At 45.0% G+C, this 26,280-nt stretch overlaps 1 protein-coding gene across 1 annotated transcript in view; it reads left to right on the forward strand.

Annotated features, from left to right (window-relative positions):
• The window catches only part of TG (thyroglobulin), a 426,102-nt gene that overhangs the window by 133,920 nt on the left and 265,902 nt on the right, over window positions 1–26,280 (forward strand). The window contains exons 24-27 of the mRNA XM_040354673.1: window positions 2,655–2,770; window positions 4,048–4,156; window positions 6,973–7,170; window positions 14,134–14,301. Of these exons, the coding sequence (XP_040210607.1) occupies window positions 2,655–2,770; window positions 4,048–4,156; window positions 6,973–7,170; window positions 14,134–14,301 (591 nt within the window). The remainder of the gene's footprint in view (window positions 1–2,654; window positions 2,771–4,047; window positions 4,157–6,972; window positions 7,171–14,133; window positions 14,302–26,280) is intronic.

Consider the following 26,280-nt stretch of genomic DNA (forward strand, 5'->3'; position numbering starts at 1 on the left):
AGCCCCGTACACACGATCGGACCTTTGTCCGACCAAAATCACATCGGAATTGCGACGGAATTCCATCGGAGTAAAAGAGAACATGTTCTCTATCTAAACTCTGATGGAATTCTTCTGAATTTCCGAGGGAATTACTCCGATGGGGCATACACACGATCGGAATTTCTGTCAGACTTTTTCCATTGAAAATTTCGATCATGTGTACGGAGCTTTAGAGGATACATTTTCCCTGCCTATGGGGAGCACTGGGTGTTGTACCTATTAAGAATCAGAGGACACTTTTTATTCTTCACTGTATGGACTTTATTTGATTTTGGACACATAAGTTTTTATTACCATATAAATTAATGGAAACACGCGATTTGCGTGTTTTTGTGTGCTTTTGAGTGTTGTGTCGCACGTTTTTGTGTGATTTTCTGCTCAAATGGGAAAATGTAAAATAAAATGAGTAATTATATATGAATAAAAAAATGTAAAATAAATACACAAATGACTAAAAATTGTTTTTTAATGTGTACAAAAATAATCATAAATAAATAATAAATAAAAAAATAATGAACCCTTAACATTTAAAAATATATTAAATACATTATTCTTAATAATAATCTCAATAATAATAATAATAATAATAATAATAATAATAATAATAAATTGTTTATTTGGTGATATGGTTAGGATGTTTATTATTATTTTATTTTAAGGGTTAAGGTTAGGGGTCAATCACTTATTATTACATAGGGTATATACTAGTGGTGGCTTCTTCTTTTGGGGGGTGGCAAACAAACACAACCCCCCCCCCCCCCATGGGCAGTCCGGCACTGTGTGGTGAAGCTGTGGTGTCCTCTCATCCTCTCCACGGCGGCTCCGGTGTCCGCTTCTCCAGCTTCTTCCGCCTGTGTGTCTCCTCTTCCGCCAAAGTGCTAGGCATCCAATAGGATTAATAGCTTGATGCTTTTGCCAATCGGGAAACAGGTCTCACAGACTTGACTCCTGATTGGTGGGGTGAAACTTTAGTGTGATAATAGCAAAAATGTATTTGCTGTGGTCACACAACTTTTTTTTTAAGCTTTTTTTTTAAGCTTATTAGAGCCTCTGGCTCTAATTAGGTGCTTTAAAAAAAAAACCACCCCACATTGGTATGCATGGTCTGGGACCACTGATGTATAGGACGCATGGATAGGGGAGGCGGCGCCCGTGAACCCTCTATGGATGGGCCGCCATCCCTTTCGGGGGTTTTTTCTGCCTGTAAGCTCAAATGCCTGTAAACTGCATGTACACTAGCCTACATTTACCGCATCTGCGGGAAAACACAAAGGCAGCAAAATCTCTTCAAAAACGCAGCTCGGTTTTGCCGCGTTTTCCCACAGCCGGCGGTCAAAACGTTCCTACAGTATACTGAATGCAATATTTCAGTGTTCAGAAGAGGGAGGCTGAAGCGCCTAAACGCGGCAGCTACTAAACTCTGCTAATAGCCTATGTGTACATGGACATAGGCTTTTATGGAGTTCAGTTTAGGAGCTTTACTGTGTTTTTTTGCCTCCTTGTAGCGTCCTCTGTGCTCCTGAACCTCTCCTCTCTTCCGCTTGTTTGGAACGAGTAGTGCATGTTAAGCCGCATACACATGATCGGATTTCCATCGGACAAATCCGTGGAATTTTGTGTGAAGGGCGTTGGTCGTGAACTTAGTATGCATACAGACGGCAGCCAACATACATAAAACTTTGTGGTTTTCAGCTCTTTAGTGCCACCATTTGGACAACATCTGTTAATGTTGTGCTTTGGTTACCATTGGTTCGGAGCATGCGTGTTTGTACTTTGGATTTTTTCCGACGGACTTGTGTACGCAGGATTGGATAATCTGACAAGACACATTTGAAAGCATCCTATAAAACATTTGTTGTTGGAAATTCCAACAACAATTGTCTGATGGAGCGTACAAACAGTTGGATTATCCGACAAAACCCTTCCATCACACATTTGTTGTCCGAAAATCAGATTGTGTGTACGAGGCTGAGGTTGTGGTCATGTACACTGCTCTATGCACACTACAAATCCCATAGTTCATCTCAGGAGCGAGCAAGAGAAGGGTGGCTACATTCCTACATACATACCTCCCAACATTTTGAGATGGGAATGAAGGACACCTACTAGCAAATGTATGTAGGCATAGGACACACCCCCTGCCACACCCCATTAAAGGAGAATTAACCAAAAAAAAAGAAAAGAAGGTTAATTAAGTCTACAAGGGCTTTTTTTTTACCACTACTATTGCTTCATATTGGCTTTTAAAATTACAAATGCAGCAATTTAGAATTTGATGAAAGGTTTAGCACTGGGAAACATTTTTAGAAAGATAAAAAGTGCATTTTATATACAACTATAGAGATCAGACCAAAATGAGGGACAAATGAGGGACAGAGGGACATTGCTCCAAATCAGGGACAGTCCCTCGAAATCAGGGACATTTGGGAGCTGTGTACATACAGGGGGACCGTGGAAAATGAATGTAGCCACCCTCTAACGAGAAGTCAGATCACAGTAGTAGAAAAAAATGAATCTGGATATTTGAAGGAAGAAACAAGTTGTACACCAGTTCAAATGATCCAAGTGCATTGTACCTACCTGCTGTATTTTGGAAACTTTTATTATTTCAGATTGCGCAACAGATGAATCATGTGACTATGTTACGGTATCTGGGAATAGCACAGGGGTGACCTGTGAGAAGTATAACGGAGAAGGTTCAAATATCGTCTGTTCCACCAATAATCAGGTATTATCATTGTTATCAATTGTAGTAAAAAGGCTGTAAAGGGGAATTCTTAGACGCTGCATTGGGTTCTATCAGTGATGAAGGTTTTAGTTGTAAATTCTGAATATATACTTGGGATATACCAAGTCCATACCAGGCCCTTTGTGTTTGATATGGATTTTAAAGCGGGGGTTCACCCAAAAATACATTTTTAACATTACATTCAGCCGAGTTGTCCTAATGACAATCGGCTGTTTTATTTATTTTTTTCCTGTACATACCTTATTTTCACCGCCGCTTCCGGGTATGTCTTCTTCGGGACTGGGCGTTCCTATCTGATTGACGGGCTTCCGACCGTCGCATACAGCGCGTCACGAGTTGCCGAAAGAAGCTGAACGTTGGTGCGGCTCTATACGGCGACTGCGCACCGAGGTTCGGCTTCTTTCGGCAACTCGTGACGCGTAGTATGCGACGGTCGGAAGCCTGTTAATCAGGTAGGAATGCCCAGTCCCGCAGAACACAAACCCGGAAGCGGCGGTGAAAATAAGGTATGTACGGAAAAAAAAACAGCCGATTGTCATTAGGACAACTCGGCTGAATGTAATGTTAAAAATTTATTTTTTGGGTGAACCTCCACTTTAAGGGGAACTCCATGCCAAAAACAAAAAAGCGACGTGTGTTCCCCCCCCGAGTCCATACCACACCAAAAAACAAACAAAAAAAAAATGGCGTGCCCCCCCCCCAAATCCATAACAGACCCTTATCCAAGCTTGCAGCCAAGCAGGTCAGGAAAGGTCACTTGCAGCACAGTAGGTCACCCCAAAGCACTTTGTCTCCATGTTGATGGGGACAAGGGCCTCATCCCCACAACCCTGGCCAGTTTCCGGTGGTTGTGGGGGTCTGTGGGCAGGGGGCTTATCGGAACCGTTAACAAGGGGGCCCCCAGATCCTGCCCCCCCCCCATGTGAATGAGTATTGGGTACATTGTACCCCTATCAACCCCACCAAAAAAGCATACAAAGTAAACAAAACACAGACACAGTTCTTGACAAATCCTTTATTAAAAAATAAAAAACTGTGTCCCCTGACACATCAATCATGTCGCCTGCCACACCCGAAAAAAAAAAAAAGACGCTCTCGCCGTCATGAAGGCTGGCTGCCTACTGCAGGCTCCTCCTTTGACATTTCTTATATAAGTAAGGGGTGGGGCCACCTGATTCCCATGTAAATGGAGCCTTGCTGTGAAAATATGATACAGCAAACAAAAAAATCACAATTAATATCTCTACCTCTTTCAGGTTCAGACTGCTCTGGGGAACTCTGCCGCCACCAGTATGGAGGGACTCCGCTGCCAGCATAAAGTCAGACTGTCCTCTATAGAAGACATAAGCGTGTACAGAAAGAAAGGTCAGCTTCACTCTCACAACTCTCTTATCAAAGCCGTCATCTGTTCACCTCACTCTAATTTATTCTTGTATTGTCTTCATCAAGTCTCTCTTCAATAGTGATAAGCATCCAAAATTTTATTTTTTAGACAGCGATTCAACTAGCACATAGCTGTCATGTGAACCGTACTTACTAAAAGGGGATGTGCAGTTTAAACACTTCACATCTTGGGCAATCTTTAAATTTTTTGAAGACATGTTGAAATCAGCATTTGCTTCTACAAAATGACTTAGAACCCCCAAACAATTATATACACTATATTGTCAAAAGTATTGGGACGCCTGCCTTTACACACACATGACCTTTAATGACATCCCAGTCTAAGTCCGTAGGGTTCAATATTGAGTTGGCCCCGCCCTTTGCAGCTATAACAGCTTCAACTCTTCTGGGAAGGCCGTCCACAAGGTTTAGGAGTGTGTCTATGGGAATGTTTGACCATTCTTCCAGAAGTACATTTGTGAGGTCACGCACTGATGTTGAACGAGAAGGTCTGGCTCACAGTCTCCACTCTTCTATCGGGTTGAGGTCAGGACACTGTGCAGGCCAGTCAAGTTTCTCCACCCCAAATTCGCACATCCCAAAGGATAAGACTGGCATGCCATGTGCGTGTAAAGGCAAGCGTCTCAATACTTTTGACAATATAGTGTAGCTGTAATGTGAACTGTGCTTACTTAAAGTGGATGTAAATCCGAAAAATGTCCTCCTACTTGTGAGAATGAGTAAGGGGTACAGGGGTACACCTGCCACTTCCATAGCAACTGTTAACAGTAGGAAGATGTCACATATAGAATCAATAGAAATACAATTTCTATACTATATATGATGTTGTGCTCCTGTAGAACACGGGGGGCAAATGGGCAAAGATGTGGGCGCCAATCCAGATGTCTGAACAGCCAAAGGTCAATATAAACCTAGTTATCAACTGAACTGTTGGCCAGGGACAACCGCACAGGGGTGGAAAGAACTAGATGATCCTGGATGTCCCCCAGCCAGGAAATGAGGCGGGGCTCTATCGGATGTGCTGCAGCTTCTCATGCACATCGTGAGAAGCTCACAGTGTGCAGTGAAATCACAGGAAGCGATTTCAGTCCAGAAGAGGAGTCTGCACAACTGTGCAAAGGAAGACTGGAGGTCAACTTTAATTAGAATTAATTAACTAGTTGTACTGCTGCAGATTGTCTCCCCTGCGCAAATCGCCATCATTGTACGTCTGGCGGGTACACAGCGATTTGTGGGTGCATGCGCCCATTCGCGAGTTGGGGAGCCAACCAGCGGGGCCAGCGGACTCGATGTCTGCTGGCCACCCTCGATCGCTCCAGAGACAGGCAGAACGGGGATCTGTCAGTCAGGGGTGGACTGACAACTCATGGGGCCCCTGGGCAATAGAAGATTATGGGGCCCCTGGGCTTACAGATGGCCACCACGCCAGGAGGCAGTACAGAGGCGGGGCAGCTAAAATCTCAGGATTTTCACATCAAAAGCATGTCGGTTTCAGACATATCAGGGACAGATGTAAAAAAAACACAGATTTTTACATACTGTCCCTGGTTTTATTGAGCCTGGCAACCCTGATGGGGCCCCCTAGTGGCATGGGGCCCTCGGGCAGTGCCCGAGAGCCCCAATGGTCATTGCGCCCCTGCTGTCAGTGTAAACAGATCCCCGTTCTGTCAGGGGAGGAGAGAGAGATCATCTGTTTCTAGTGATCTAGTGAGCAATCTCTCTCCTCCTCCAGTCAGCCCAGCCCCCCATACAGTTAGAAAGACCTCCCAGGGAACACACTTAACCCCTTAATCACCCCCTAGTGTTAACCCCTTCCCTGCCAGTGACATTTATACAATAACCAGTGGCTATTTTTAGCTCTGAATCGCTGCATAAATGTCAATGGTCCCAAAAAAGTGTCAAAAGTGTCCGATCTGTCCACCGCAATGTCACAGTCCCGCTAAAAATCGCAGATCACTGCCACTACTAGTAAAAAATAATAATAATAATAAAAATGCCATAAATGTATCCCAGTTTGTAGACGCTATAACTTTTGCGCAAACCAATCAATATACGGCTATTGCGATTTTTTTTTTCCCCCTAAAAATATGTAGCAGAATATATATCGGCCTAAACTGAGGAAGAAATTAGTTTTTTACATTTTTCGGGGGGATAATAATTATAGCAAAAAGTAAAAAAAATATGTTTTATTGAGCCCTGGTTCACACTGGGTACGATTTGGAACGATTTGAGATGCGATTTGACATGTCAAATCGCATCTCAAATCGTCGGCAATTGTCGGCAATGGCACTGTCCTAATCAGTGCGACGCCGCATCTGCGATTTCAAAAAGTAGTTCCTGTACTACTTTTTGCGATTTCGGGCCGCGATTTACATTAAATTGCGGCCGGAATCGCGGCAAAATCGCGGCAAAATCGCAGTCGTGAAATCGCGGTAAAATAGCGCATTTTACCGCGATTTTGAATTCGCAGCAGTGTGAACCTAGGCTAATTGTCAGTCTTTTTTTGTTTATAGCACAAAATAAATAAAAACCGCAGAAGTGATCAAATACCACCAAAATAAATCTCTATTTGTGGGAAAAAAAAGCATACATTTTGTTTGGGTACAGCGTCGCACAACCGCGCAATTGTCAGTTAAAGCGACGCAGTGCCGTGTCGCAAAAAAAAGAAAGGCCTGATCATTAAGGGGGCAAATCCTTCCGGGGCCGAAGTGTTTAATGAAACAATAAAAATGGGGCACCCTGACAGGAAGCTGATTTCAACGTCTTTGTTCACACAGGAGAAGAATTTCCCTCCACCGGTCACAGGGACTTTAAGCGCACTGACTTCGGGAACACTGTATCCGGTGTGTATAGCGCAACTCTTTTCCCAGGAGGCGGAGCCAGTTTAACAGATGGGTATTATGTCTGTCGTCAGATGTGTGAACAGGACGCCTGCTGCACTGGATTCATATTGAGCAAGATTATATTAAATAAAGGTAACCGTTCTATTGTATAAGACTTAAAGTGTTTGTTACCCCAACACTTCATCATATTCCTGATATGTGGCTGCTGTACCATGTACTTGTATGAGAAAGTCTCCTGTTCTCGTTGTATTGCTTCCTTTGTGTTCCTGTCAGTCCCTCTACTTTCCTTTTCAAAACTGACCACACTAAGCAGGAGAGCACAACGTGGCCAGTTCTCTAGCTATCCTGGGAACTCGGGCCCGGATTCTCGTACGAGTTACGCCGGCGTATCTCCAGATACGCCGTCGTAACTCTGAGTCCGAGCCGTCGTATCTATGCGCCTGATTCTTAGAATCAGTTACGCATAGATTTGTATTAGATCCGACCGGCGTAAGTCTCTTACGCCGTCGTATTTTAACTGCATATTTACGCTGGCCGCTAGGGGCGTGTACGCTGATTTACGCCTAGAAATATGTAAATCAGCTAGATACGCCAATTCACGTGCGTACGCCCGGCCGACGCAGTACAGATACGCCGTTTACGTTAGGCTTTTCCCGGCGTAAAGTTACCCCTGCTATATGAGGCGTAGATGAGGCGTACCAATGTTAAGTATGGACGTCGGGACATCGTAAAATTTTTCACGTTTTACGTCGTTTGCGTAAGTCGTTCGCGAATAGGGCTGTGCCACCCCACAGTGTCACCCCACAGTGCCCATCCATGCCCAGTGCCCACCTATCAGTGCCCATCTGTGCCACCCATAAGTATCCATCAGTGCTACCCATAAGTGCCGCCCATGAGTGCCCATCTGTGCCGCCTATGAGTGCCCATCAGTGCCGCCCATGAGTGCCCATCAGTGCCGCCTATGTGTGCCCATCAGTGCCGCCTATGTGTGCCCATCAGTGCCGCATACCAGCGCCGCCAATCAGTGCCACCTCATCTGTCTCCATCAGTACTACCTCATTGGTGCCCATCAGTGCCGCCATATCAGTGCCCGTAATTGAAAGAGAAAAAGTACTTATTTACAAAAAAAAATAACAGAAAAAAAATAAAAACGTAATGCTCAAACATCACTGGTAGGGAGGAATAGTGCCCTATTGTTGGTATCAATTGGAAGAATAGTGCCCCATTGATAGTATCAGCAGGGAAAATGGTGTCCCATCATTATTGTCAGCTGGTGAAATAGTGCCCCAAGGGCCAGAAAAAGGCAAGCAAAGGGCCACATCTGGCCCCCGGGCCGCAGTTTGGAGACCGCTGTTCTAGATCAATATCCATACTGATATATTCCTGGAAATCCTGTGGTGTCACATGAGGGTGCGGATGATGTGTGTAAATTGCTTAATTAAAACGTGCAATTATGAAAATGTGCTGCTGAATATGCAATATCCCCAAAGTACAAACTGATATAAAACTTGGATCCTATATAGAGAACTGAGATTTATAGGAATAACAGAGTATCATCTGCTCCCCTTATGGTATAGAACAGGAAATGTATTGATGAGAAATGTGTGTATTAGGAAGATACATGTGCATTCCACAGTGCTTTTGAAGAAGATAAAAATACTGAAATACGGTAATTAACCACTTCAGCCCCGGGAGATTTGGCTGCCCAATGACCGGGCTATTTTTTGCAATACGGCACTGCGTCGCTTTAACTGACAATTGCGCGGTCGTGCAACGTGGCTCCCAAACAAAATTTTCATACTTTTTTTCCCACACATAGAGCTTTCTTTTGGTAGTATTTGATCACCTCTGCGGTTTTAAATGTTTGCGCTATAAACAAAAAAAGATCGTCAATTTTGAAAAAATGCAATATTTTTTACTTGTTGCTATAATAAATATCCCCCAAAAATATATAAAAATACAATTTTTTTCCTCAGTTTAAGCCGATACGTATTCTTCTACATTTTGGTAAAAAAATCGCAATAAGCATATATTGATTGTTTTGCGCAAAAGTTATAGCTTCTGCCATTTATTTTTATTAGTAATGGCGGCGATCTGCGATTTTTTTTATTGTGACTGCGACATTATGGCGGACACATCGGACACTTTTGATGCTATTTTGGGACCATTGTCATTTATAAAGCGATCAGTGCTATAAAAATGCACTGATTACTGTGTAAATGACACAGGCAGGAAAGGGGTTAACCACTAGGGGGCGAGGAAGGGGTTAAGTGTGTCCTAGGGAGTGATTCTAACTGTGTGGGGGTTGGGCTTACTGTGACATGACACTGATCACTGCTCCCAATGACAGGGAGCAGAAGATCACTCTCCTGTAACTAGGCAGAACAGGGAAATGCCTTGTGTACATAAGCATCATCCCGGTCTGCCACTCCGTGACACGATCGTGGGCCACTGGTTGAACATCGAATTCGTGGGTACAGTCACGGAGAGTGCGTCGGGCGCGCCCGCCACATGGCTTCTTAACCACTTAAGGACCGCACCAATATGCTGCTAAAAGACCCAAGGGGTTTTTACAATTCGGCACTGCGTCGCTTTAACAGACAATTGCGTGGTCGTGCGACGTGGCTCCCAAACAAAATTGGTGTCCTTTTTCTCCCACAAATAGAGCTTTCTTTTGGTGGTATTTGATCACCTCTGCGGTTTTTATTTTTTGCGCTATAAACAAAAATAGAGCGACAATTTTGAAAAAAATGCAATATTTTTTACTTGTAGCTATAATAAATATCCCCCAAAAATATATAAAAAAACATGTTTTTTCCTCAGTTTAGGCCGATACGTATTCTTCTACCTATTTTTGGTAAAAAAAATCGCAATAAGCGTTTATCGGTTGGTTTGCGCAAAATTTATAGCGTTTACAATATAGGGGATAGTTTTATTGCATTTTTATAAAAAAAAAATTTTTACTACTTATGGCGGCGATCAGCGATTTTTTTCGTGACTGCGACATTATGGCGGACACTTCGGACAATTTTGACACATTTTTGGGACCATTGTCATTTTCACAACAAAAAATGCATTTAAATTGCATTGTTTATTGTGAAAATGACAGTTGCAGTTTGGGAGTTAACCACAGGTGGCGCTGAAGGAGTTTCGTTTCACCTAGTGTGTGTTTACAACTGTAGGGGGGTGTGGCTGTAGGACTGACGTCATTGATCGAGTCTCCCTATAAAAGGGATGACACGATCGATGCAGCCGCCACAGTGAAGAACGGGGAAGCCGTGTTTACATACGGCTCTCCCTGTTCTTCAGCTCCAGGGACCGATCGCCGCACTCCAGTGGCGATCGGGTCTGCAGGACCCGCGGTCCCGGTCCCAGAGCTTCGGACCGGGTCGCGGGAGCGCGCCGCGCGCCCGCGACTGGGTACTAGTACAGGACGTACCTGTACGTACATGTGCCCAGCCGTGCCATTCTGCCAACGTATATGTGCAGGAGGCGGTCCGGAAGTGGTTTAAGGGGACGTACAGGTACGTCCATTTGCCCACCGCTGCCATTCTGCCAACGTATATCGGCGTGCAGCGGTCATCAAGAGGTTAAAGGGCATTTCTACCAGTGTTGGAGGAGGAGACCTAGCTCACAATCCCCATTCCAATTCATCCCAAAGGTGTTCAGTAGGGTTGAGGTGAGGGCTCTTGAAGGCCATTCAAGTTCCTCCACATCAAACTCATCAAACCATGCCTTCCCCAAGCTGTTACACTGCCAACAGTTGCCACCTTAGGACTGAGCATTTTTATTATCTCCTCTATATCCTATAAGCTACCCAGACTGTTGGAAGCACACATAAAGACATTTTAGACATCGGTGAAATTCCAGCCTTTCTGGCAACAGTTTGGGGAGCTTGCACATCTTTACCATGGGTACCTCAATTTCAATGGGCCAATAACATGTAATCTCTCAGCTACCCGTGGTACAGAAATGTAAGCTCCAGTTATACAATGACAGTAATGGAAAAACTACAGAGGTACTGGCCAATGTGGCTATGCTTGGTGCTTCAATTGCAATATGCCACTACATCAACTTCAATGTCCAGATACGCCGTCGTATCTCTGAGTGTGAGGCGTCGTATCTTGGCGCCTGATTCAAAGAATCAGATACGCCAGAATTTGTCTAAGATATGACCAGCGTAAGTCTCCTACGCCGTCGTATCTTAACTGCATATTTACGCTGGCCGCTAGGGGCGTGTACGCTGATTTAAGCCTAGAATATGTAAATCAGCTAGATACGCCTATTCACGAACATAGGCCCGGCTGTCGCAGTACAGATACGCCGTTCAGTAAAGTTACCCCTGCTATATGTGGCGCAGCCAATGTTAAGTATGGACGTTGGGCCAGCGTTGAATTTTGTCGATTATGTCGTTTGCGTAAGTCGTTCGCGAATAGGGCTGGGCGTAATTTACGTTCACGTCGAAAGCATTGGCTTTTTGCGAGTTAATTTGGAGCTTGCGCACTGGGATACTTTCACGGACGGCGCATGCGCCGTTCGAAAAAAGCGTCATTTACGTGGGGTCACAATAAATTTACATAAAACACGCCCACATCTTCCACATTTGAATTAGGCGGGCTTACGCCGGCCTATTTACGCTACGCTGCCGCAACTTTGCTTTGTGAATACTGCACTTGCCTGTCAAAGTTGCGGAGGCATAGCGTAAATAGGATGCGTTACGCCCGCACACAAATACGCGCTCCCTACCTGAATCTACCCCTATATATACAAGTATATACAGTGGAACCTTGGATTACGAGCATAATTTGTTCCAGAAGAATGCTTGTAATCCAAAGCACTCGTATATCAAAGCAAGTTTCCCCAAAGGAATCAATGGAAACTCAGATAATTCGTCCCACCGTGACTTCTACCGTATGCAGTACCGCATGTGGCCACAGGTGAGGGGGGGCCGAAGATACTTGGAAACCGCTCAAGTGTTTCCGAGTGTTTCTGAGTCCATCTGAGCACCTCTGAATGTCACCGACACTCCGGCACCTCTGGCAGAGGCTTGAATCCTGCTCGTTTTGCGAGACAAAGCTCGCAAACCGAGTCAGGATTTAAATTTTAAAAATGGCTCTTATTGCAAAACGCTTGTTAACCACGTTACTCGCAATCCGAGGTATTACTGCAAGTGCTTTATGTAGTGTTGAAGTAAAACCATATTGAACAATAGTGCTCATACCCTTACAAATCTAATGGGTCCATAATTATAGACCATGTAATTTGGTGTTCTCTGAACCCTAAAGTAGCATCGCAGTATAGTTTGTATGATTATGAAGTAGGGTTTGGATCAATCAGGGGAGGTAAAGGAACTTTTAATTTCACTCTATGAGGCTCATGGATCACATGGTAACTAGAATAGACACTTAAAAAATAAAAAATTAACTAAAGCGCTAGCCAACAGTGAATAATGACTGGTGTACAAACAAAATGCTGCTCAAATCTAATATGTGCTAACAACAAAACAAGGGTATGAAAATTCAAGTGATGAGCGCAAACTGAAATAGTGAAAGAAAACAGTATAGCAATAAAAACTGAAGTGATTACAATCTATAATGTGAGGTCATATATGTGATGTACAATCACATACAACCACAAGACACAAACAGTGAAAAAAAGTCCTTACAGTGTAAAAATAAATACAAATAAAAGTCCAAAATTGAGTGGGTGCAAAAAAATTGTGCAACAACTGATTCAAAAACTCCTGCCAATGGATGATAATGCAACAATCTGAAAGGGTCTTCACAGGTATTGAGCTCACAGAGCGCTTACCTCCAAACAGCAGAAAATGCGCCTGAACGAATTCCTTAGGACACTGGAATGGAATCTGGGGCGTCCTCTATCGATGGAAGCAGTCCCGGTCCACAGCACGATAAGATCAGCTCACCACGACAACCATGAGTGAATCATAGATGAAGTAAAGAAATACAAACTCTCATCGTGAAACATGTAAAACTCAATTGGTTTAATAAAGTTGAAAACTTGCTTACAAGAAAAACGGTTAAAAAAACGCCAAACACAGGCACTTCCGGTGGGACGGTCGGGGTAACATGTCACTTCCGGTCACGTCTGGAACCTTACGCGTTGCGTCACGTCACATCAGGGGTTGAAGACCCTTCCAGATTGTTGCATTATCATCCATTGGCAGGAGTTTTTGAATCAGTTGTTGCACAATTTTCTTGCACCCACTCAATTTTGGACTTTTATTCATATTTATTTTTACACTGTAAGAACTTTTTTTCACTGTTTGTGTCTTGTGGTTGTATGTGATTGTACATCACATATATGACCTCACATTATAGATTGTAATCACTTCAGTTTTTATTGCTATACTGTTTTCTTTCACTATTTCAGTTTGCGCTCATCACTTGAATTTTCATACCCTTGTTTTGTTGTTGGCACATATTAGATTTGAGCAGCATTTTGTTTATACACCAGTCATTATTCACTGTTGGCTAGCGCCTTAGTTCATTTTTTATTTTTTAAGTGTCTATTCTACTGTAGTTACCATGTGATCCATGAGCCTCATAGAGTGGAATTAAAAGTTCCTTTACCTCCCCTGATTGATCCAAACCCTACTTCATTTCTGTCTCACATGCTCTCTCTACCAGACACTGCAGCTCACAGTGGGAGGGTTTCAGCAGCTGAGGCAGTGCTGTCAATCCAGAAATCAATGGGTGGACTAACTGTGTTTGACAAGCTACAGGCTTGTGAATCTGTGACAGTGCTGATAACCATGTCCCCTACAACATCAACTCCTAGTGTAGTATAAGCAGAATACAGCCTACATGAAAGTGGCAACTCTGCTCTGAATTCAGGAGCAGTGCAGCATTGTTGCCACACTATCACAGAATAATGCATTAGTTGAACTGCACTGGCAGTATCTGTGGTACTTTGCAAGGCAACTATGAGGAAACTGTGAGTGCAGATGCATTTGTACAGTAAGCGTTGCAGCACATTTTTTTTTTTGTGGAAAGCCATAGTTCTACTTTAAGTTCTGCTCCACCATGTTTTTACCCATCGTTGTAAATTGTTTCTCCCCGATCTATGATATAGGTACAATTGTATGTGGATTGCTAAGGTCTCCAAATGTCTTGCTGTGTAATAAGAATGACTGGAGCAGCACATCACGGTTGGGCGGAGAGGGAATCTGCAGAGGGGTCGCATCCAACAAGCAGAAGAAAATGTTCTCATTCTTCTTGGGAGGACAAGAGTTCACAGGAAGTAAGTTATAAAGTTTGGACTCATTTTAATTCATTCTTGTGTGGCCGAACGGTTTAAAGTCTGCCTGATAGTCAGTGCCGTCTTAATAGCATCATGGTCCCCTGGGTAGAGTAATGCACTGGGGCCCCTACCAGCCTGCCCCAAATTACGCACCTACTCTCAAGAATTAAAGAATAAATAGTTGATAGAATTAAACATATAGGCTCGGATTCACGTACAGCCGCGTATCTTTGAGCGGGCGTAACGTATCCTATTTACGTTACGCCTCCGCAACTTATACGGGCAAGTGCAGTGTTCTCAAAGCACTTGCTCCGTAAGTTGCGGCGGCGTAAGCCCGCCTAATTCAAATGTGGAACAGGGGGTGTGTTTATGTTAATCACTCGTGACCCAGCGTGATTCACGTTTTTCACGAACGGCGCATGCGCCGTCCGTGGACATATCCCAGTGTGCATTGCTCCAAAGTACGCCGCAAGGCCGTTTTGGTTTCGACGTGAACGTAAATTACATCCAGCCCCATTCACGGACGACTTACGCAAACAACATAACATTTTCAAATTTCGTTGCGGGAACGACGGCCATACATTGGTACGCCGCATGTATGCCTCATATAGCAGGGGTAACTTTACACCGGGAAAAGCCTAACGTAAACGGCGTATCTGTACTGCGTCGGCCGGGCGTATGTTCGTGAATTCGCGTATCTAGCTGATTTACATGTTTCTAATCGTAAATCAGCGTACACGCCCCTAGCAGCCAGCGTAAATATGCAGTTAAGATCCGACGGCGTAAGAGACTTACGCCGGTCGGATCTAACACAAATCTATGCGTAACTGATTCAAAGAATCAGGCGCATAGATACGACGGCACAACTCAGAGATACGACGGCGTATCTGGAGATACGCCGTTGTATCTCCTTTGTGAATCTGGGCCATATTCATTAAAGGAACACTAAAGGTTCATTTTTTATTAGATCAATTGATTGCTGTAAGCTAGAGCATTTAAATATCACTAATCTCGTTTTTCCTTTTGACCTCCAAAATACAGTAATCCAGGTTTGAAAATGCCATTTCCTGTCTCTCCTCTTCTTGCTTTCCACCAGCATCTGAGCTGTTTTGCATGGTGGAAAGCAGAATGTGCTCACCCCCTCCCTATGACTACAGTCCTGCGTGAAGATGCTCTCTTATCCCTCACAGGCATGGAGGCTAAGCCTAATGGGAACTGTAGTTCCCATTAGGCCGTTATGTAGCAAGAATGAATGCGCACCGCAAACCAGGAAGTCAGTGAGAATAATGATTCAGGAGTGCTGGAGGTGAATAGAACAGCTCGATTTCAACAGGTATCAAACTAGTTATAATGCAAAACGTTACTTTTTACTTTATCAGCTACTGTCAGACTTTAATTTAAGAGGAAAATATTTTTGTCTTTACAACCCCTTTAAGCCCTATACACGCAATCAGTTTGTCCGATGAAAACAGACCAATGGACTGTTTTCATTGGACAAACTGATCGTGTGTGGGTCCCATCAATCCATCGGATTAGATTCCATTAGATATCCGATCGTGTGTACGAGGCTTTAGTACTTTCAATAAAATACATTTTAAACAATGGCATAACAATTTGACATCAATCAAAGACTAATCAACACAAAGGGCACAGCATAGGCAAGAAAGCAGAACATTGGTGGCTAGTGGGTTCTTCTTTTAAAGGGGCAGCAAACAAAGAACAACCCCCCGGCGGCGTGGCACAGCACTGAAACAGCCCCCTAGGCAGTCTGCCACTTACCTGTGGGGATGTGGTGTCCTCTCCACCTCTCCTGGAGTGCTGGCAGTGGCCACCGCGGTTCCGGTGTCCGCTCCTCTAGCTGCCATGTGTCCCCTTCTTCCACCAAAGCACTAGGCATCCAAAAGGATCGCCTGACGCTTTGGCCAATCGGGAAACAGGTCTCACAGACCTACCTCTGGCTCTAATCAGGTGCTTAAAAACAAACACCCACCCTGCATAGGAATCCATGGTCCAGCGCCACTGATATGTAGATCAGGGGGTCCAGATGCATAGTTAGGGGAGGCGGTGCACATGCGCCCTCTATGGAAGAAAGACTGTTTGTGTGTGTGTGTTGTGTGTGTTCTCAGGAGGGCACAATACTGGGATCAGGAGAGCACATTACAGTTTCTGGAATCCCAAGACAGTTTAATAAAAAGCATGACTGTCCTGGCAAATCCAGGACAGTTGGCAAGTATAATGTAAAGCAAGAATGTCATGGTGCCCCCATGCACCTGGGCCCCAGTGCCCAGGAGTGCCTGTGCATTAGGAAGGCCCTGCTGGTAGTGCTTACTCTGGTTGGATGGATTATGATTGGCATTTCACCTGCTGGAAGGTTAGAAGTCCTCAAGGTCCCAGAAGGAGACTTTTCCGTCCACAATACTGGCTCTTCTCATCCTGCTGTGGCTGTGGCTGTCATCAGCTGACTTTATGAAGTCAGCGTTGTCATCTGCCTCCTTCTGTCCCCATAGGATCTTTGGAGTATCAAGTTCAGCATTGAATTGAGGGAGATATTCCAAGATTGTGGTAGAAATTAAAGAGGAGGTCTTATCCTGGGGAATTTGAACTAGCCAGCAGGTGAACTAACTTTCAGATAGGAAAAAAAGGAGGTCGTCGGCGTAAGCCGCAACTTTGAACTCACTGCCTCCCACGCGGAAACCATTCACAGCTGTGTTTAACTTGACCGTCCTGATGAAAGGTTCGAGCGTCAATATAAAAAGCAGGGGCGACAGCGGGCATCCCTGTCTTGTCCCATTAGCGATTCCCACACTATCCGAGAGGCTGCCATTGACCTTCAAACGCGCCGACGGATTCTGGTAGAGCGCAGCGACCCATGCCATCATGCGTGAGCCAAAGCCCACACGGTCGCACACCGCCGTCATAAAATCCCACGCCACGCGGTCAAAGGCCTTCTCCGCATCCGTAGAGAGGAGAAGGCCCTCGATCTTCCGCACTTTCGCCGCGTGTGTCAGCAACAGGGCCTTGGTGACATTGTCTTTGGCTTCCCGATTCGGCATGAAGCCCGCCTGCTCGAGACCAATTAACCCGGGGAGCAATGGGCTGAGCCTAGTGGCAAGGGTCTTGGCAAACAGCTTCACGTCTAAATTGAGGAGCGAAATGGGCCGGTAGCTCGAGCACGATGTGGGATCCTTTCCTGGCTTTGGTATAACCGCAATGTGTGCCGAGAGAAAATCTGGGGTTACCTTTCTGGGTGTAGACAGTGAGTTCAGAGCTTTTTTAAGGGGTTCTACAAGGCGTTCAGCAAAGGTCTTGTAATAAATAGCTGAATAACCGTCCGGTCCCGGACTTTTATTAGTTTTCAGCTGTCCTATCGCTGCTCCTATCTCGTCCGACGTGATTGGTTTTTCCAAAATAGCAATGTCAGGGTTTGAGAGCTTTGGGATGCCACTGTTGACCAAGTAATCTCTTATAAGCTGTGGTCTATCACCTATCATGTGTGGTTGCCTATTGTTATGACCCTGCCTGCTACGAATCAATTTTATAGAGTTGGATCTCAGCTGCAGAGGCTACTCAGGTATAAACCACTAGATTACTCTGTTATTTGAGCACAGAGTTTAGGGTTTAACTCATCACAACCTCCAGAAGATAACCAACAAGGCTAGGATTGCCTATTTGTTCATAAGCTTGCAATACAGGATTCAAATAGAAAAGTTCCTCTAGTGTATGTACATGAAATTAATCTTACTGTAGCAAGTATATCTGTAGTCAGACTGTTAAGTCACAGGCCTTAATCAATAGTAAAGTAATGTAGTCTCAAAATAGCAATGAAGAATATAATCTGGCAGAATTCATAGAGTTTGCAGCAATACTGACATTGCAAGTTTGACTAGGTTGCAGAGTCTCTGACAGTACACAATACAGTCTATGTAGTAATAGCTCGCAATGCTAAAGAGAAGATACTTGCGGTTCTGCAGGGAACAGACACTTGTTTCACAGGATTCCGTTTGATCTCCTCCAGGTTAGCTGGTAAAAGCTGGATGCTCCAGAGTAGGAAAATCCCCTGTCATGCAAAGGGTATTGAAGTCCCTGGAGCGATTGGCTGGTCTAAGAAGGGGGTAGCTCAGCTGGTGCTATGAAGTCCTGAATGGAGGTCCTCGATGGTGGCTTCCAGGGTGTCTGGAGAGGGATCCCGAGGTGACGGCAGGCGTTCAACAGGAATAGCAGAACGCCGTACAGTCATCCCAGGGAGATTTAAATAGCAAGAAGCGCGGGAGCTGGCGGTGCACGCCAGGACGCGCTTCCGCATTCCAGCGTGGAACGCAAGCAATGGCGCGCCGGAAGTGACGCGTACGCCACAGAGAGGGGGGCGCGACTGCTATGGGTGAGTGAACCCATGCATGTCTCGTACGGAATAACGCCAGTGGCGTTACATACTCCCCTCCTCAAGGGGGCACCACCAGTGTTCCCCCTAAGAGACGGGCGATTAGGATATCTACGGTGAAATTGCCTGATCAGGCGGGGAGCATGAATGTGTGAAGAGGTTTCCCATGAATCATCAAGTTGACTGTAACCTTTCCATCGTATTAAATACTGCAAAGTTGAGCCCCTCTTTCTGGAGTCCAGGATCTTCTCAATCTCATATTCAGTGTCACCCAAAACGTCCACCGGTGGAGGGGGACGTGGAATTCTGTTAGGAAAAGGGTTGGGTATGAATGGTTTGATGAGTGAAACATGGAAGGAGGGATGTATCTTCCAATCAGGAGGTAATTGCAGTTTAACAGCGTTAGGATTGATAATATGTGAAATAGGGAAAGGGCCAGTGAATTGACGCCCAAGTTTCTTCGAAGGTATTTTAAGGCGTAAATTTCGGGTGGAAAGCCATACTAAGTCGCCCACTTTGTAGACTGGAGGTGTTGATCTGTGGGCGTCATAATATCGTTTTTGTCGTAACTGGGCAGCTTCGAGGTTGGAACGAAGTATGCCCAGCGTCTTCTTTAATTCAGAAAGATAGTGTTCTACTGCGGGAACATTATTTGGATGAAAGTGGGATGGTAAACTGTTAGGGTGGAAACCATAATTTGCGTAGAATGGTGAAAATCGGGATGAAGAGCTGGTGGCATTGTTATACGCAAATTCAGCCTGAGGGAGCAGGTGAAACCAGTCATCCTGGAGATGGGTGCAATAACAGCGTAAGTATTGTTCTAGGGTCTGGTTGACACGTTCTGTTTGTCCATTTGTCTGTGGGTGGTAGGCAGTGGACATGCGATGATCGATTTGTAAGGCATCACATAAGGCTTTCCAGAACTTAGAAATGAACTGGGATCCACGGTCCGAAATAATTTGAGAGGGTAATCCATGGAGTTTAAGAATGTTGTTAATGAAAGCTTTTGCGGTTTCGAAAGAGGAAGGCAAATTCTTTAAAGGAGTGAAATGTGCCATCTTTGTCAATAGATCTACTGTGACCATGATTGTGTTTGCACCATTTGACCTGGGGAGGTCAACTATAAAATCCATTGAGATAACATCCCATGGTCTATTTGGTACCGGAATGGAGGCTAGAAGTCCAAAAGGAGGTTTTCTTGAGAGTTTATTTGTGGCACATATCTCGCATGAGTTGATATAGTCATGGACCATCTTAGTTAAATGGGGCCAGCAATAATCTCTCTTAATCAAATGAATCGTCTTACTGATTCCAGGGTGTCCCGCTAGTGGAGAATCATGAAGTTGTTTGAGAAGTAACAATTGTAGCTTGGGAGGAACGTAAAGTTTGTTCTTGAAGGTATATATACCATCAGACTGTTTAATGATCTCTTTAGGTAGAGGGGAGTCGTCTTTGGATAGAGTTTCAGAAAGCAAGTGCCTAAAAGAAGTGGTTGTCCCAATGAATCGGTTTGGGGGTATGATGGAGAGGGGTGGAATGTCCGTAGTGTGGTCTTCATTCATACGTGACAATGAGTCAGCTTTTACGTTTTGAGTACCTGGCCTGTATGAGATGTAGAAATCAAATCTATCAAAAAATAAGCTCCACCTCACCTGGCGGGCAGACAGAGTTTTGCAGGCCTTCAAGTGTTGAAGATTACGGTGGTCCGTAAGAATGGTTAAAGGGTGTGTGCTACCCTCCAATAAATGTCTCCAGTTCGCTAGAGCATCCTTTATTGCTAGGAGTTCCTTCTCGCCAATGGGGTAGTTCTTTTCGGCAGGTGTTAGAGTCCTGGAATAAAAGGCAACTGGGTGCAAAGGCTCAGATAAAGTGGCACGTTGGGAGAGTATGGCTCCTAAGGCAAAATGAGAAGCATCAACTTCTAGGGTAAAATGAAAACGGGGATTAGGGAGTTGGAGAATAGGAGCAGAGGTGTAAGAGAGCTTGAGTAAATCAAAAGATCTCTGCGCTTCATTTGACCAGGAGAAGGGTGTCTTCTTACTAGTTAAAGTAGTCAATGGTTTCACTATAGCCGAGAAGTTCTTAATGAACTTCCGATAGTAGTTTGAGAATCCAAGGAAGCGCTGTAAAGCCTTTCTTGAATGCGGAATTGGCCAAGAAAGAATACATTCCACTTTGGAGTGATCCATCTGAATTCCCTCGGGGGTAATTTGGTATCCTAAAAAGGATATACTTGACTGACTGAAAACACATTTCTCAAGCTTGGCGTATAAGGAATGTGTTCTGAGTCTGGCCAAAACCCATCGTACATGTTTGGTGTGCTCCTCAAGAGTGTCAGAAAAAATCAAAATGTCATCTAAGTAAATTACAACACAAATGTCAAGCAAGTCACAGAAGATGTCGTTGATAAACCACTGGAACGTGGCAGGTGCATTACATAACCCAAAGGGCATTACTGTATACTCAAATAAGCCATATCTAGTCTTGAAAGCTGTCTTCCATTCGTCTCCTGGACGGATCCTTATTAAGTTGTAGGCACCCCTGAGGTCTAGTTTAGTAAAAATCTTGGAAGTCTGAAGTCGTTCAATGAGTTCTGGAATGAGAGGTAGAGGATAGCGGTTTTTTACTGTGATGTTGTTAAGGGATCGATAATCAATTATTGGTCGTAATGAACCGTCCTTATTTTTTACGAAAAACATGGCGGCACTTGCTGGAGAGGTGGATGGTCTAATGAAGCCTTTCCTTAAGTTCTCATCAAGGTATTCCTTGAGATGGATAAGCTCAGGTTGTGATAATGGATAAATCCGTGCAGTAGGAATGGGGCTTCCTGGAATGAGGTCAATAGGACAGTCGTAAATACGATGCGGAGGGAGTATTTCTGCATTGGTTTTACTAAAGACATCTGAGAAGTCATGTAAATAAGTTGGGAGACTTTCATCATAATCACTTGTTAAGAGAATGGTGTAGATCGGATAGCAGGTCTGCTTGCAATATGAGGAATCTAGAATAAGTGAATTGTTAGACCAATGAAAAGTTGGTTGATGAAGAAGTAACCAAGGCAAACCTAGTACAATTGGGAATAGAGGTGACGAGATAATATCAAAGACAATTGTCTCTGTATGACCGTTACCACAGGTAACCAACAAAGGAGAAGTTTGGGAGGTGACTGGACCAAAAGGTGAACTAGAGCCATCAATAAAAGTGACAGACAAAGGTGTTTGTTTAACCACACATGGGATTTTATTAGACTTAATTAATCTTAAATCTATAAAGTTGCCACAGGCTCCGGTGTCGACCATTGCATCAATGGTGGTCCTATTTTGGTCCCACTGCAAGGTAAGGGTGAGAAAAACATAGCGATTAGTAGTAGATCCAAGTGAATTGATCTTACAAATATTAGAAATATTACCTTCAGAGTTCCTCTTTAGTAGCGGACAAGTGGAGACAATATGATCTGGGGCGGAACAGTAAAGGCAGAGGTTTTGGGATCTGCGTCTCTGTTTCTCAGCAGGGGACAAGGGCCCTTTAATTGCTCCAAGCTCCATGGGAACCTCCTTTGGGGGTGATCTGGATCTCCTAAAAGGTATAGGTTGGTAAATGTTGACACGTTCAGCCTTCCTCTCTCTAAGACGTCGGTCAATGGAAAGGGAGAGGTGCATCAGATCATCTAGTGTAGCAGGAAGTTCAACACGAGCTATTTCATCCTTCACAGACTCTGAAAAGCCTAGGCGAAATTGATTGCGGAGAGCAATATCAGTCCACAAAGTCTCTCTACTCCAACACTTAAATTCGGAGATATAGTCCTCTACAGGTCTTTTCCCTTGCTTGAGGTTCCTAATGGTATTCTCTGCTGTAAGTTGTTTGTTGGGATCCTCATATAGGAGAGACATCTCATCAAGGAAGGTATTAAATGCACCCAAGAGGTCGCCATGTTCCTCTACATAGGCATCGGCCCAAACTCTGGGTTCTCCCTTGAGATACGAAATCAGAGTGAGAATTCTGACCCTGTCGGAGTAGTAAGTGCGGGGACGTAATTCAAACATGAGACGGCAGGAACTAACAAATTGCCGGAATAGTTTTCTATCACCTGAAAAGGGTTCTGGAGGACAGACCTTAGGCTCCGGTCGGTCCCTGGGTTGAACTAGGTTTTGGTTTCGGAGGGCGTCATTTTCTAAACGGAGATCATTCATTGTGGCTGTGAGGTTATCCACTCGTTGTGAGAGTCCCACTAAGTGGTTGGCAAGCTCCGCTGGATCCATTCGATCAGTTATGGGTTCTGCTATTATGTTATGACCCTGCCTGCTACGAATCAATTTTATAGAGTTGGATCTCAGCTGCGGAGGCTACTCAGGTATAAACCACTAGATTACTCTGTTATTTGAGCACAGAGTTTAGGGTTTAACTCATCACAACCTCCAGAAGATAACCAACAAGGCTAGGATTGCCTATTTGTTCATAAGCTTGCAATACAGGATTCAAATAGAAAAGTTCCTCTAGTGTATGTACATGAAATTAATCTTACTGTAGCAAGTATATCTGTAGTCAGACTGTTAAGTCACAGGCCTTAATCAATAGTAAAGTAATGTAGTCTCAAAATAGCAATGAAGAATATAATCTGGCAGAATTCATAGAGTTTGCAGCAATACTGACATTGCAAGTTTGACTAGGTTGCAGAGTCTCTGACAGTACACAATACAGTCTATGTAGTAATAGCTTGCAATGCTAAAGAGAAGATACTTGCGGTTCTGCAGGGAACAGACACTTGTTTCACAGGATTCCGTTTGATCTCCTCCAGGTTAGCTGGTAAAAGCTGGATGCTCCAGAGTAGGAAAATCCCCTGTCATGCAAAGGGTATTGAAGTCCCTGGAGCGATTGGCTGGTCTAAGAAGGGGGTAGCTCAGCTGGTGCTATGAAGTCCTGAATGGAGGTCCTCGATGGCGGCTTCCAGGGTGTCTGGAGAGGGATCCCGAGGGGACGGCAGGCGTTCAACAGGAATAGCAGAACGCCGTACAGTCATCCCAGGGAGATTTAAATAGCAAGAAGCGCGGGAGCTGGCGGTGCACGCCAGGACGCGCTTCCGCGTTCCAGCGTGGAACGCAAGCAATGGCGCGCCGGAAGTGACGCGTACGCCACAGAGAGGGGGGCGCGACTGCTATGGGTGAGTGAACCCATGCATGTCTCGTACGGAATAACGCCAGTGGCGTTACACCTATGCTGAGGGGGGAGGTTATAGAGTTTTGTGTAGAAACTGTGAAAATGGTTTGCAATCTTTTCAGTCTCTACGTCTAGTCCCCCATCTTCTCGCTTTATGCCAGCAATATTATTGGCGGAAGAGCACTCCCGGAGTGCCCTCGCCAGGAATCTGCCAGTCTTGTCTCCGGATTCGTAGTACAGTCGTTTTTTGAAAAACAGCATACGTCTGGCTGTAGTGTCCAGAAGCTGCTGTAATTCTCGCCTCAATTCAAGCAGTTGTTTGGCTGAGTCAATTGAAAGCGATTGCTTGTGTAAGGTCTCTAGTGTGTTGATTTGAGTAGTCAGCTTAAGCATTAAGGCCTCTCTTTCCTTTTTACGTTTGGAGCCGAGACCGATCAAGACCCCTCTAATTGTGCACTTGTGGGCCTCCCATACAGCGAGCGGGTCTGAACCCGGGGTGGCGTTGAGTGTGAAGAACTCTTTCAGGGAGTCGGTTAAAGAGGAGAGCGTCGTCGAGTCGGTCAGGAGGGAAGCATTAAGTCTCCAAGACGGTGAATGTCGGGAGGGGGTTACCACATCCAAGGACATTGACACTGGGGCGTGGTCCGAGAATGTTTGTATGCCTATATGTGCGCCCGTCAGTCTCGTTAGATCGCGTTGTGTGACAAAAAGGTAGTCTAACCTAGAGTATCTCGCATGTGGGATTGAAAAGTGGGTGAAGTCACGTCCCTCTGGGTGCGAGAAACGCCAGGTGTCAACCAGGTGGAGAGATTGTAGCATCACCTTAAGTCGCTTTAGGAGTCTATATGTGATACACGATTTCCCGTTGGAAGTGTCTTCGATGGGATTCAAGGGCACATTAAAGTCCCCTCCCAGGATAATGCATCCATTGGCAAACCCCGCAAGTTCCCCAACAATTCTCCGGCAAAAGGTGCCATGAGCCTTGTTCGGGAAGTACACGTTCGCCAAGGTCATCGGGGATCCTCCGTATGTGCCTTTAAGAAATAGAAATCTACCCCCAGGATCGCTCAGTTGGTCTGTGATCTGAAAGGGCGCGTCTTTACTGATCAGTATCGTCACGCCCTTCGATTTTGAATCATTGTTGGTTGCGTGAAATACACCTGGAAAATGGGCATTGGAGAGTCTAGGAACATGATTGGTTCTGAAGTGGGTTTCCTGGAGGAAAACAAAATGAGGCCTACCTTTTTTTAGTTCTCTCAGTAGGGAAGAACGACGTTCCGGTACGTTTAATCCCCTGACGTTGTGCGAGATCACCAGGGGACGAATCCCTAGGGAAGAGTAGGCCATGTTGTGAGCCTCAGATGACGGAGTCGGTCGGTAGAACAACCTGGGATAATACAGCTGCAGTAAACAGATTAGTAACAATACTTTAGAGCCTATCAACATCACAATACAATAGGTAGGCTAATGCACCTTGTCAGCACGGGTTAGGGGGGGGGGGTAGGTAAGGGAAGGATCAAGGGTTAGTGCAGGTAAAGTAGAGAAGGAGATCAGTGAAGAGTAGAGTGAGGAGAAAGTCAGGAGAAGGTCACCTATCAGGAGATCTCCCCCGCGAGGCCGAAATCGGTCCCACCAGGGGGAGTCTGCTTGTGGTGAGCAGTGTGCCCTGCGTCTCTATGAGGAGGTCAGGGCACCTTGTGGGGTGTTAGGGAGGCAGCGACGGCGTAACGTCAGTACCTCAGACAATCCACTATCTGGGCAGTAACAAAAACAAAAAATAAAAAGTCTCAGACAGATGTTGTCAAACAGCGGGCGGCACACTCAGCCCTGTAAAACTAGATCATAATGATCAAACATTGACATTTTTAACGAATACCCAACCTACTTGTGAACAAACCTGGTAAGTTGGCATGAACAGGTAGCTATGGAGAACTATTTCAAGTCCTCTGACCCCAAACAGACAGTAACAGTGCCCTTAGAGAGGTTCCCCCACCCTCCTATGTGCCGGTGAGAACAGGTCCTGGAGAATGAACTAAGGCACCTTAAGCACCTTAAGGCACATTGGTTATCCTGTTGGCTAAAGGACAAAAAGGGAGAGGAGCGATCAGGTTATCAGACCCTAGTTGCTGTAAAGGGGGTATCAAGTTGTTTGGATGGAATCCCTCTTCCATGGGCCTGTGGTGTTCAGAGTTTATCATGCAGACATAGTCTCGTACCCATAAAAAAAAAAGAGCCACGTCCAGGGCAGGGTACATAATTAGGCCTGAAGCTCTCATCGCGTACATGCTGCGAGTAGCGATGGCGTCTGTGAGAGTCTCAGAGCATCTGGCGTGTCTGTCTGCAGCTTAGTGGAGGGGGACAGGTACACAGAGTTACAGCTAAGGGAGATGGCAGGTCTGATGGTGGGGTCAGCTCCGGGCAAAAGAGGGGGGCGTAAGGGGGCATCT

This window comes from Rana temporaria, chromosome 5, assembly GCF_905171775.1.
Source record: "Rana temporaria chromosome 5, aRanTem1.1, whole genome shotgun sequence".
NCBI lineage: Eukaryota > Metazoa > Chordata > Amphibia > Anura > Ranidae > Rana > Rana temporaria.